Source organism: Argiope bruennichi, chromosome 1 (genome assembly GCF_947563725.1).
Source record: "Argiope bruennichi chromosome 1, qqArgBrue1.1, whole genome shotgun sequence".
Classification (NCBI taxonomy): Eukaryota; Metazoa; Arthropoda; class Arachnida; order Araneae; family Araneidae; genus Argiope; species Argiope bruennichi.
In genome coordinates, this window is record NC_079151.1 from 106,907,743 (window position 1) to 106,920,108 (window position 12,366).

A 12,366-nucleotide genomic window follows, 5' to 3' on the forward strand; every position below is an offset into this window, starting at 1 on the left:
ATCTTCATTCATACTACCAAAGACAAGTGCTGGTCAATAAAAAAGAAAAGATATGCCCTTAATGAGTTGAAATATTGAATCTTTTAGTGAATTTTTATTAAATATTACCTGATAATTATGGCTGGTACAAAATTAAACAAATATAAGCAAATTACAAACTCATTTTTTTCAGATTAATCAATTTTTCAGATCAATTCAGATTTTATCAATTTTTATTTTCAGATTGTTTTATTTTTATTGTGAACTGTTAAATACTTGTAATGGTTTTATAAAAAAGTTGACATTTTTGAATGGAGAAAAATAGTTTAATATCAACTAAAAAGTGATGCAAACTCAATAACTTAGTTGCCAGCATTTAGAAATTTTTGGTTAAAATAACCTTTCTAGTCCCTTTCCAAAATTTTATGATAAATGTGTATACAAGATTCATGATCATGTAACAAAGATTTTAAACTATATACTTCATATTTCTAGATATATTAATATATTTTATAGTTATAACACGCACGCGTTATAATGTTTTAGTGACGCACGTTAAATCTGTCGTGATCTATAAAGTAGAAGAGTAATGTAATTGTAAAATACAATAAAATATAACAATAAAAGTAGGAAAGGAAGCCTATATAAATTAAGATTTCGTTTATTTAGCTTATATTTTGATTTATTTGATTTAGCATGTTTGCACAGGATATATATATATATATATATATATATATATATATATATATATATATATATATATATATATATCAGAAAATTGATGTTCTATAAAATTTATGCTTAATGAGGCACAAAAAATTATAAAGTTAACAAAAGAATAAAAAAATACCTGAATTTCTCAAACAGCAAAAATAAGATTTTGTACAATGCAAGTCGATTAGCAATAGATGGTTGAGCATGGATATTAACAATGCCTGGCAAAACATGAAGAATATCATCACAAGACAAATCAGGGATAAGTTTCTCCAAAGTTTGTAACAATAATCGCTGTGCTGTTTCCTCCCTAGAACAATAAAATAATTTAAACTAATTTTAAATCAAGGAAAAATTATATAAACTAATAAAATTAATTTCTTATTATTAATCTAGTTTTATACGATTTTATATGCACAAGCATGTGATTACAAAATGGGTATTAATTTTGAACTAAGAATGAAAATGAAGAATTTTTCATATGCTAAAAAACCTAATTAAGTAAGACCTTAAAATAATACAGATTGACATATGTTTCTTCCATAACATAGAAACATTTTATTTCTCAAATTGAAGCCTATTTTATAAACTTACTTATAATTTTATTGCAGTTATGTATTGATCGTAATTCTAAAGTTTGTTCAAACATCTCCAGTTAACTAAAACTAGTGTGCATTTGTGTTGTTGTGGATGTGTGTAATAAATTGAAATAATTAGTATTTTTTTAATGAACCTTTCAGCTGTCCCTGTTCCGGTCAGAATAAATGCAATTTTAATTGTCCAAAACTGTGGCAAAAACACTTTTTTTTAAATTTCAGTTTCCAATTTACTTCCAAAATTAAGGGAAATTCTTACCATACTCTTAAAATTTGTCACATTCTTCTTTTATTTTCATTTTGCTTTGAAATATTTGTCTCAAGTAGTTATGTTTAGGATGCACTAAAAATTATTTCATCTTTAATCCAATCAGAAAATTTACTTCAATTTTTAAATAAATTAATTTATGAATTTTCATTAATACTGCATTTTCTCAAGATGATTCTACTGAACAATACTGTGTACTTGTGTTTCATATAAATAAGTAGAACAATACGAAGATTGTATATTATTTGTATTTCTTTAACTTGCATATATCTTAATATTTAAATAAATATTTCATTTAATTCTAAATGCAGATCAAAGATCCTTTAATGGCTTTTAAGATTGGTGTTGGAGCAAGAGCATTCTCGGCTAAAATGCACCATTCTCCCTTTTTTTATAAAATAAAAAGAAATTATTTGGTTTTTTTAAACAAATAAAAATAAACAAATTCTACAAAACAATTATTAAAATTAAGCAATATATATTTTAACAATTAGTAATCATCAAAATATTTATGACTAACACAAAAGACAAAACTTACAAATATAAAAATGAATTACCTTTTTTCTAAATCTTCAAATAAACCTATAACTTTGAGCTCCTGATAGCCATTCTCAATATCATTTATTCTAGAGCATAATACTTGCAAAATATAATTCTTAAAAGAACTGTATACTCTGGGATACAAAAATAAAAGTCGAGGGATGAATCTGAAAGAAAATATTTAAAATATAAAATAAAGCACAAGCAAAAAAAAAAAAAAATTAACAAAACATATGAACTTAAACCTAATAATTAATACTTTTTAGTCTGTATTTCAAGATAAATACTTTCACATTATTTCCACTCAATTAAAAAAACAGTGAAAAAGGAGTATATAAACTTTTAATTCTTTTTTATTATTAAAAATTATATTCTTTATTTTAATCAAAATTAATACTTTTTGGGTGATATCATCATTCATTTTTGTTTCTCTATAGCTATGATTAGCTCATTTTATTGCTAAAAGGATACATATATGTGTGTAAATTGTTTCAATTTTCAGACAATGAACTTAAGCAAATAAAGGAATTTTTTTTTAATAACAGCCTTCTCTTATTCAGTTCATGTCTTCAATCTTAAAACATGTCATGCTGCTGAATATTTAACAGAATAATTCTAAATTTTAAAAGCATAGTTAAAATGGAAGACTGTCAAGATTAACTTATTACTGAGTTTCCAATGTAAATCACTTTGAAACACATGTTATTCTATAAATATAGTAATGTTGGAAAAAGCAGTTAATCATTGAAAATTGACATGCTCTACATGAAACAGTCAGCTAAAAATCTTCTTTATTAAATAAAATTAGAGTAGAGAAAATAATGAATGGAATAAAAACATCTAAAAACCCAATGAACTATTTCAGTATCAATGGAATTACAATTTTTTTCCCCTGCAAAAAACATTTCATTTCATTTTTATCGAATAACTACTCATTTACTGTGCAATTTCTGGAAAATACAGTTTTAATTTAAAATTATTAAAGTACAATCGTAAATTAATTTTTTTATATTACAAAAAAACAGTATGTTAAGTTGTTGTAATCTCTACATAAAATAAATAATAAAAACAAATATATTCAAAAAGAGAACAGTTATTTAAATCAATTTAATCCAAAAATTTATTTCTTTAAAAATTGAATTCAGTAAAAGAAGAAATTTAAAAAACATTTTTTGAAAATGCAGAGTCAAAGAATATGAATTAAATTTTTACTTCAAAACATTTTTAAATATTTAAATGATTAGTTAATTTCTCAATGTTGAATTTGAAACAAAAGGCATTTTTGGATGAAACTTGTCAGATGACAAACATAATCATAATATAAGCTGTTGCTTATTAAATTCCATGATTGAAAATTTTACATTCAAAACATTTTACATATGAATTTCTCATAATTTCAATAAATTTGAAATTTATCTTAATTAAAGAATATATATATAACATCTTTTCATCATTTTTTTGTACTATTATATTGATTTTTTTAACAATCTGCCTTTACATTAATCTTTAATTGCTTAAACAATCTTATAATTAGAATAAATCTTCAATCTAAATTAATTGAATCTTAGTCTTCTCTTAAAAATCTACAATCTCTCTCAAATGGTTTTCTAAAAAATCTTTAACTTAAATATTTAAGTCTATTTTCTTTTAATCCTTAAGAGTTAAATTTGTAATTCTTTTTAATGTGGGTCTATTAATTTACCAAAAAAATTATTACTTTGTATTTCTCACATTACTTTTAAACAATCTTTCAAAAGTTTACAAAAACATTACTTGTCAGCAACAGCAGGACAAAATTCATGAATCTTATTCAAGCAATAAAGGAACTTTTCTTCTTCTTTGTTTTTCAAAGTCTCCAGTTGTTGTACAACTTTTATAAAAAATGGATTCTTTACAACATCCCCTTCATCCTTTAATACATTTTTAAGAGCAAGTGATACAACTTCTGCAGCAGATCCATACACTTCTTTGTATTTATGAGAGAGATTCTTCAGAAGAACAGAAAAATAACTAGAAATAAAGAAAAATGTTGGATTCACAATTATGAATTTATAACAATTTAATATCAGTAATGTATGAAATCTCCATATACATTTTCAAATAAATAGTGTGAACTTTATATATTTAGTTATTTTCAAAACCATACATGAAAATACATATATTTTTATTTTTCAATATTTTAGATTGCCTTCCATTTTCATACATTTATAATTGTTTTTAAAAAAATTAAACATTGCTAATCAATTAAAATGGGCTGAAATAAATATTTTGTCAATCTAATCAAAAATCACAGCTGTATAATCTCTTTAGAAATTATTAATAAACTAGCTTTCCAAAAATATTACCAACATTTTATAACCTTTTTGTAAAAAAAAAAAAAAAAAAAAAAAAAGGTTAATATGGTTTTATTTTTTTAATAGCAATGCATTTTATTTACAATGTTTACTAGACAATATAAGAGATTTTAATAACTAGTATGCAATTTTAAATAAATTTAACAATGTAATAGTATATTTTATGACACTTGTACAATTACTGTATCCCATTAAATGAAGAAGAAAACATGAATTACATAATAATTTACCTTTGAGCTGATGCCATATCCTGAGAATTGAAAGGTAGAAAATCACAAGATAATACTACACCAAGCAACTGTATTCCAAACACATTCTTTTTACTCTCAGGGGTGAAATCATTCATCTTTTCATAAATTAGACTGAAAAGAAAGACATTTACTTAAACAAATACATTTTCACATAAAGAATGCACTTAAACATTTTTCGACGAAATCCCCTGTTAATAAATTAATGACAAAAATATTTGACCGAAAGAATGATTAGCAAGATATATGAATAGATAGATAAGATTTTTTTATTATTATTCATTTTTAAACAATTAGTTCCTTTCAAGTAATCTTACCAGAGATGAAAATTGTTTATTTAAAATGTTAAGAAAACCTTGAAGTGAGAAAATTCAAATTTTTTTTTTTTTCTTCAAAATTTGTAAAAATATTGCAGCCTAAAAATAACCAGCTATTTTTTAACAGTATTTAATTTCAATATATTTTCCACATTTAATTCCGAGTTTAGAAAATGCAAGAATTAGCATTACTATAATTTAGAAATCATCTGCAAATGTCTTTTTTTTTAGAAAATTACTTTCATTCTAAAGACCTGAAGTAATTACCAGAACATGTAGAAAAGAAAAAGCACAAGACTTGTTATTATCTACAAGAAAAAGAAAAGAGAAAGACTGCCAAATGTTGTAATAAAATCTTTTGTTACACATTGTTAGTCATTAAAAGTTGTTAGACAAAATTTATCTTATCTAAAATAATTAAAGTAAATATAAACCTGTATTTTTCATATATGCTGAAACTCATAAATTAAATTCATATATTTAAATCAGAAAATGAATCTGTCTGTCCATCACAATTTATCTCCACCAAAAGAATGAACAAACAATGGGGGGGGGGGATTTATACATATCATTATGGCATCCATTTCTACAATAATTGCACTATTTTCACTATTTTAAAATTAGCTATTTCTTTTTTTAAATAAATAATAAAAATTAAAACAAAAATTGAACTTTTTTGCTCAATTTTTTCCCAATAATTAATTATAATACAAAAATAATTATATAACTATATAAAAATAAAGAGTAAATAATTATTTTTCCAATGATATTATTTAAGTATTGCACAATGTTTTGTTTAAATTTTGCAAATTTTAAAACAACTTTAATTAGTGAATAAGGCTGTTCAAGGTCCCAGTGTTCCATTTCTACTAAAGTGAGAGAATTAGGAAGGGGAAAAAAAGGAATACTAAGGCAAAGAAACATTAAAAATAAAAGACTAGTATTTCGGGCCAAGAAAATGAAAATGAAAGACGCATAGCAATGATAAGGGAGAAAAATTAATCCCAAATATAATCAATAAAGAATCAGAATCTATAATGAATAAGACCAGATGAAACTTGCATTTTATAACAGAAAAATATTAAATACTTTTAAAAATTAAATTCAGTCATAATTTTTTCCCCTAACAACAAAATGCAGTTTTAAAAAAAATAAGCATCCCTCCCCCTTTCCTGCAATGAAATATTTATGAAATTTATAACTAAGAAAAACATAATTTACTTTAATTAATATGTTCCTTTCTACAATTAAAGTATGTTACCTGTAAGGTATTTCAAGACCATTTTTCCAACATTCAAGAAGAGTTTTAATTACTTCAAGGTTATTGCGAAATATTTCTTTTCGAGAATGTTCACAGTTTCTTATCAGGAACTTCAAGACTTCATTAGCTTTTTGTATTCCATTTCCCTTGTAAATAGATAGTATAAGCATTTGAATTTACATACATGCAAATTTTTAAAAAATACATTTTTAAGAGAAGGAATTTCTTTATATTATTTCAGAAGGGCAGAAATAGACAGTTATCTAAATTACTAAAATAGATCATTGAGTCAATCTTTATGCAGAATTAAAACTATAATTTTAGCTCATTAATACATCTTTAAATAATAAATATGAACAAAATAAAACTAATGTTGTTTTTTTTCCCTCTTTCTACCTTATACTATACAAAATAATTTTTTTTTAAATTACAAAAACTTTAAAAACAAACATGATTGTTATCAAAAATATCAATACTAAAATAATAATGATCTAACATTATGATGGATTAAGAAATAATACTTCATTACGAAAGTTTTCATAAGAATGTTTTCTATATAATAAAAATGAAACAAACTGAAGAGCACAATTTATTGTAAAGAAATTATTGATAATTTTCCCCTAAATTATAAAATTTAGTAGATTAATCATATTTTATATAATCAAACTTTTCTTAGCTTTGAGGCTTTTGCCTCAGTCAAATTTTTAATTAAATCTCTTTAAAAAATACAACAAAAATTCTGCAGTTTTAATTATCAAGAAGGAATTAACAAAAAGATATATGAGTGAAATTTACAACAATATAAAATATATTCAGTATATAATATAAAATACATAAAAAAATTAGTAAACAAAAATTTAACTTTATAAAAAGATTGATAATAAAAATAAACTAGTTTTTTTTTTAAATACTAACCTGAGGAATAGCAGCTGGTGCCCATGATAAAAGAGTAATAATAATATCTAGTATATAGTAATTTAATGAAAATCCAGCAATTCCTAAAATGATTAAGTCTAACAAAGGATCCATCAGAAATTTTGCATATGGTTGTAATATCTATAAAACAATAAAAAAACATTGGTTCATTAAAACTAATTAGAGCCTTTAGAAAGTAACATTAATTTCTTTTAATGTAAATATTACTTTCATTTGATAGTTAGTTAAAAAAACATGCAATTTATAATTAAGAAATGAAAATACTCACCTCTGCATTATTAATTATGACTCGACCTAAGAATAAACGTACGTTCTCAGGTACCATTCCATCTTCTAAATTTTGAACAATACAATTTAGCCATTGTGGAATACTGTCAGCCTGAAAAAAAAACATTATTAATTGAAAAAAGGCATCTATGTAAGTGCATTTTGCATAAAAATTAAATAACCTGAATGGCTCTATAAAAGTTTTATATATATAACAATTATTCACAAATAAATAAGGAGATGCTGACAAAAAATTGCTATGAAATAGCAACATTTATTAATATTTTTTAATTATGATGACACGATGGAAATTATAGATTTCAAAAAACATGCCATTGAATTGAAGAGAAAAGTTCCAATAATATCTTATTATAAAACACTATCATGGTGATTTATCTTTATAATCGAATCTCTTTCTTCCTCACATACTTATAAAAAGAAATAAACCCTTAAAGTGATGGAATTAGAAATTCTGCAACCCCAGACATTACAAATTATGAAATCCTTCTTTTATTAAATTGGCTAATTTAGTTTCACATATCAATATATTTTTGACAACATATTAATGATTCATTTTACATTTTTATTTCAGTAAATTGGTGAAAATGTATATTTTACTTATTTATTAAGACCCATTATACATTATAGTGGAGCATTTTCATATGTAAACAATACAACTTAAATAAATTTGTATGCAAAATTTGCCATAATTAATTGAATGTAATGAAACAACAGGTAGGAAATTAACCAATTGTGTTTGAAAAAGTGTATATAATATCATAATATTTTACTATTCATAGAATCTATATTTTTTATAAATTTATTTGATTAGTATGTTAACCTCTTTTTAATCAAAGTGACTGCTACACCTTATTAGCCCAGTGGTTCTAGCAGAACTATTTTGCCTAATTGCTACTATAAGAATTTTAAAATACAATTTTCTAAATTTTTTCAGAGTAATCAAAAAATTTATTAATAATGTTTTATATTTTTTGCAATATTAAAGTTCAAGAAAATATCTTAGAATATTAAAGTAAACAAAAATAGTAATTATAAGTCAGCAGCATATTGTCGTTAAAAAGTGGCAACATTTCAAAATGTCTGATTATTTTATATGGATAAAGTGAGTATCTAATTGAAATTTCCAGCCAGGGAATTTAATAATCAAATATCAGCTCTTGTTTCCTTGCATTAGAATAACCCTAAAATATTTTCTTTTTTAAATGCTAGTGTATAAATTGACACTTGCAAACCATTACTATTGAACTCAAAATACCATATGGAAGTTTATATGTATTTTTGTAATCTATACCTGCACAGTTTTTTTTCTTTCACTTTAAAATCAAATACACGATTTCTTTGAATACAAAGATTTTGTGCACTTTAAGACATTAGAATAAAATTCTGATAAAACAAGAATCCCACAAATATGACTGATTTGCTACATACTAGTAATGAGTTTTGTTAAAGATACAAATATATATAACTATAATAAGGAAAATTAATAAGCTTCCACATTGACATTGACTTAAAAACTAATGAACAAAAAAATATTGTACTATTTTTTTTTATCAATGAATTTATAAAAAGCATGAGGGTAAAAATGATAAAATGTTCAAATGGAATACTGTATAAAAGCAAAGCAATAGGATATCTTTTAGCTGCATAGAATGCACTCACTCACTATATATATACAATAAAAATCGAGTTAATCGAAAACTGCAAAATTTTTTTGAAATATGGTGGTTTTAAATACAATGATTATTTTTTATAATTACTCTATGCTATATAAAAAAAATTAACACTCATATTTATAAAAATAAATTCTAATACTTAAAATAGCTCAAATTCTAACACTTCTGCTACAATTAAAAGTCATTTACTTGTTCTTCTTGAATAAGGCCTCTGGTTTTCATTTGTTGCAAAAGCTGGCAAAGTGCACCCATTGAATCATGACTGTTCAACTCATCATCTTCTAATACTATGTAATTATCTCTATATTGTTTCTAAAAGGAAATATTATTTCTATTTAATATGCGTTTTTTCTTTTATCTAGGAATGAAACTATCGTATTATATTAAAAGTTTGGGTGAAAAACTAAAAATAAATATACCCATAAAATCTGAAATAAAAACTTCTGCTATAATTTCTTTTAAAAATTCATACATTCTAAAGACAAAGTATGCAAAAATGACAATGATATAAATTTATTTAGCACAAAGCCTAAAGGAGTAGATCCTAAAAGATTAGTCAAATAATAAAGAAAGTAGCAAGGCATGATTTCTACCCCTCTTTCTTACCTCAAATGATGATTTTCTGGATTTCACGTTAGATGCTTCCTCAATATTTTCCTTTTTGTGGGAAAACAGCTAAAAAAAAATTAAGGCAAACATATTGTTAATTATAATAAAATCTGGAATCATAGCAATTTTAATATTATTGCCATAAATCTTTTTAAATAAAAATGAAATCATTAATTATATGCTAAATTAATTATATGGCTTTCCAATATATATATATATAACATAATTTAGCAGTTGTATGGCTGAATAGAAGAAAAAACTTTTGAAATTTTAAAACTTTGATTTATTTCATTATGAAAGGCATGCTAGGAATAAAGAAGAAACGATGATAAGCTGATGTCTGTTTACATCATGATACAAAGGAAAGGGAAATTTAGGTATCTTTAAAAGAATGTTGTAAAAATTAAGGATTTTTATCCCTTTACTCAGAGTGTGAGAGCCTGCTGAAGTGATTTTACAGAAAGTGTGTTGAATTAATTAAATAAAAAAAATGGGAATTGGATCAGGAAATTAGAAAACATTTTAAAATGAAGTTAATATGGGTTAAATTAAGATAAAAATTAGGAAATTAATTACTTTTTAAGCACTGTTTCTCTTTTTATATTTTTCAATATTTATAAGCTAAAAGATAAAATAATCATTTCAAATATTTTTATTAGAGATTTTGAGTTACTGGTTTTAAACTTCAACTTCTTTTTATTTGTTATTAACGAAAGACTCATTTTCATTTGATAAAATCTCTTGTGTGAAATGAGGTTATTAATAGGTTTTGGGCCAGAAAAGAAGTAATGAATCAAAAAGAAAGAAAGAAAGGGAGAAATTTTGAAATACTCAATAAACAGAAAGTTAAATACTCAATAAACAGAGCACAATTAAATAATAAAATGTGAAAAAAAAGTCAATTTTATTAGCAATTTAGCTTGAACTATTTTTATGAAATACGTCTAATAATTTATTTGATAAAAAATATTTGAATTAGACGCAAGAATTGAAAAAGTAAAACATCAATTGCATCAGGATTTCTCTTTTTAAAAAAATTGAACTACAGGTAATGCGAATAAAATAAAAGATATATCAGTTAAAAATATTTTTCTCATTAAATTTATTACTCCAAAAATTCTGTCTACCATGAATCATATAGAACTTTAATATTTCAGTTACACAAAAAAATTTCCCATGGATGCCTGAGTATATGGAAATTATGGCCAAAGGAAATATGACAGAATTGCATAATTTAAATTTTTTTTAATGGCTGCACTTCTTTTTTTTATAAAGATAATATAAGGGGGGGGTTATAAAGTATATAATAAAAATAAAGTAGTTCAAACACCTTATCAACAGCCATCAAAAACATCTGAAAATTTAATCAACTAAATCTAAAAATTATTAAAATATATAACAAAAAACATGTCACATAGAAAATATGCGAACAGTAAACTTTCAAATATTTATATGCACCTTAAGCATTTTATTGCTGTTTGAATAACACAACAAGTCTCAAAAGACATTGTTCAGAGGTATAGCAATAAATCTTCACCAAATGTTGAGTCCAACCATTTTGCAATTAATACAGAAATAAACCCATATATTTAAATTTTTGAATAGGAAAAGTACAATACCTACCGGTTCATTTGTTGAAAAAACAAACTTGCTAACATCCTCAGCTAAACTGCTAAGAGCAAGATCTTCTGAACCAAATAAATTTAATGAAGAAGGTACATCAGAGGAATCAGTTTCAGCATCGTTTTCCAGAGATTTATTTCTAATATTGTGTCGAATAGCTACAAACTTTTTCTTTCGAGAAATAGAAGGCTAAGAAACGAGTAAAAATAATATATATATATATATTTATTATCAATGAACAGAAACATTAAAATACCACTCCAAAAGCTAAACAGCAAACAAAAAAACAATCTCAGAGAGTTGTTTTTTTTTTTTTTTTTTTTTTTTTTTAAGGAACTTTATTCTGAAAATGATTTTTAGTTGGAACTAAATTAAGTTTTCAAAGACGATATTTAAAATACTGTCGAGTATGGCTATATCAAACACTGAAAAATACAAAAAAGGGTGTCATTATATAAAATATTAAAAGAATAAAGATGTGGTCATATAAAATTATTATAACTTGCAGAAGAAGATACAATTATTGTAAAAATACTATAGATATCAAATAAATTATGCAACACTTTGTTAGTTATAATAGAAAGGCAGCAAATAAAGAATGGGGGTAAAATGAAAAGAGGGAAGAAAAGATACCCACATCTATCTCCATTTCAAATGTTGGTTTGTTTTCACCATCTACAATTCTCTCCCATATACGTTCATTCTAAAAAATAAAAGTTGAAGAAACATGTAATACAATATTATAATCTACAAAGCTTTTCTCTATTCTTACTTACTTAATTTCTCTATTCTTACATTGATACTTAATGAAATTAACTAATAAATAACTTTACACGATAAGTAGAATTTATACTATAAAAGTGTGCATGTGAGTGTGTACACGCATGTGTGTGTGGTCTTTAAATGTAGGATCAAAGGCTAAAATTTTCCTTCTTCTTTAGAATAAAGTGTAATATATTT

At 23.9% G+C, this 12,366-nt stretch overlaps 1 protein-coding gene across 2 annotated transcripts in view; it reads right to left on the bottom strand.

Moving 5' to 3' along the window:
• Positions 1 to 12,366, bottom strand: part of LOC129962986 (DNA-dependent protein kinase catalytic subunit-like) — a 128,591-nt gene that overhangs the window by 57,029 nt on the left and 59,196 nt on the right. For both annotated transcript variants that reach the window (XM_056076991.1, XM_056076998.1), the window contains 11 exons: positions 12,044 to 12,109; positions 11,407 to 11,595; positions 9,781 to 9,849; positions 9,364 to 9,486; positions 7,482 to 7,592; positions 7,193 to 7,333; positions 6,278 to 6,423; positions 4,682 to 4,813; positions 3,871 to 4,107; positions 2,115 to 2,264; positions 830 to 1,003 (listed from right to left, as the gene is read on the bottom strand). In XM_056076991.1, coding sequence (XP_055932966.1) covers positions 830 to 1,003; positions 2,115 to 2,264; positions 3,871 to 4,107; positions 4,682 to 4,813; positions 6,278 to 6,423; positions 7,193 to 7,333; positions 7,482 to 7,592; positions 9,364 to 9,486; positions 9,781 to 9,849; positions 11,407 to 11,595; positions 12,044 to 12,109 — 1,538 coding nt within the window. The remainder of the gene's footprint in view (positions 1 to 829; positions 1,004 to 2,114; positions 2,265 to 3,870; positions 4,108 to 4,681; positions 4,814 to 6,277; positions 6,424 to 7,192; positions 7,334 to 7,481; positions 7,593 to 9,363; positions 9,487 to 9,780; positions 9,850 to 11,406; positions 11,596 to 12,043; positions 12,110 to 12,366) is intronic.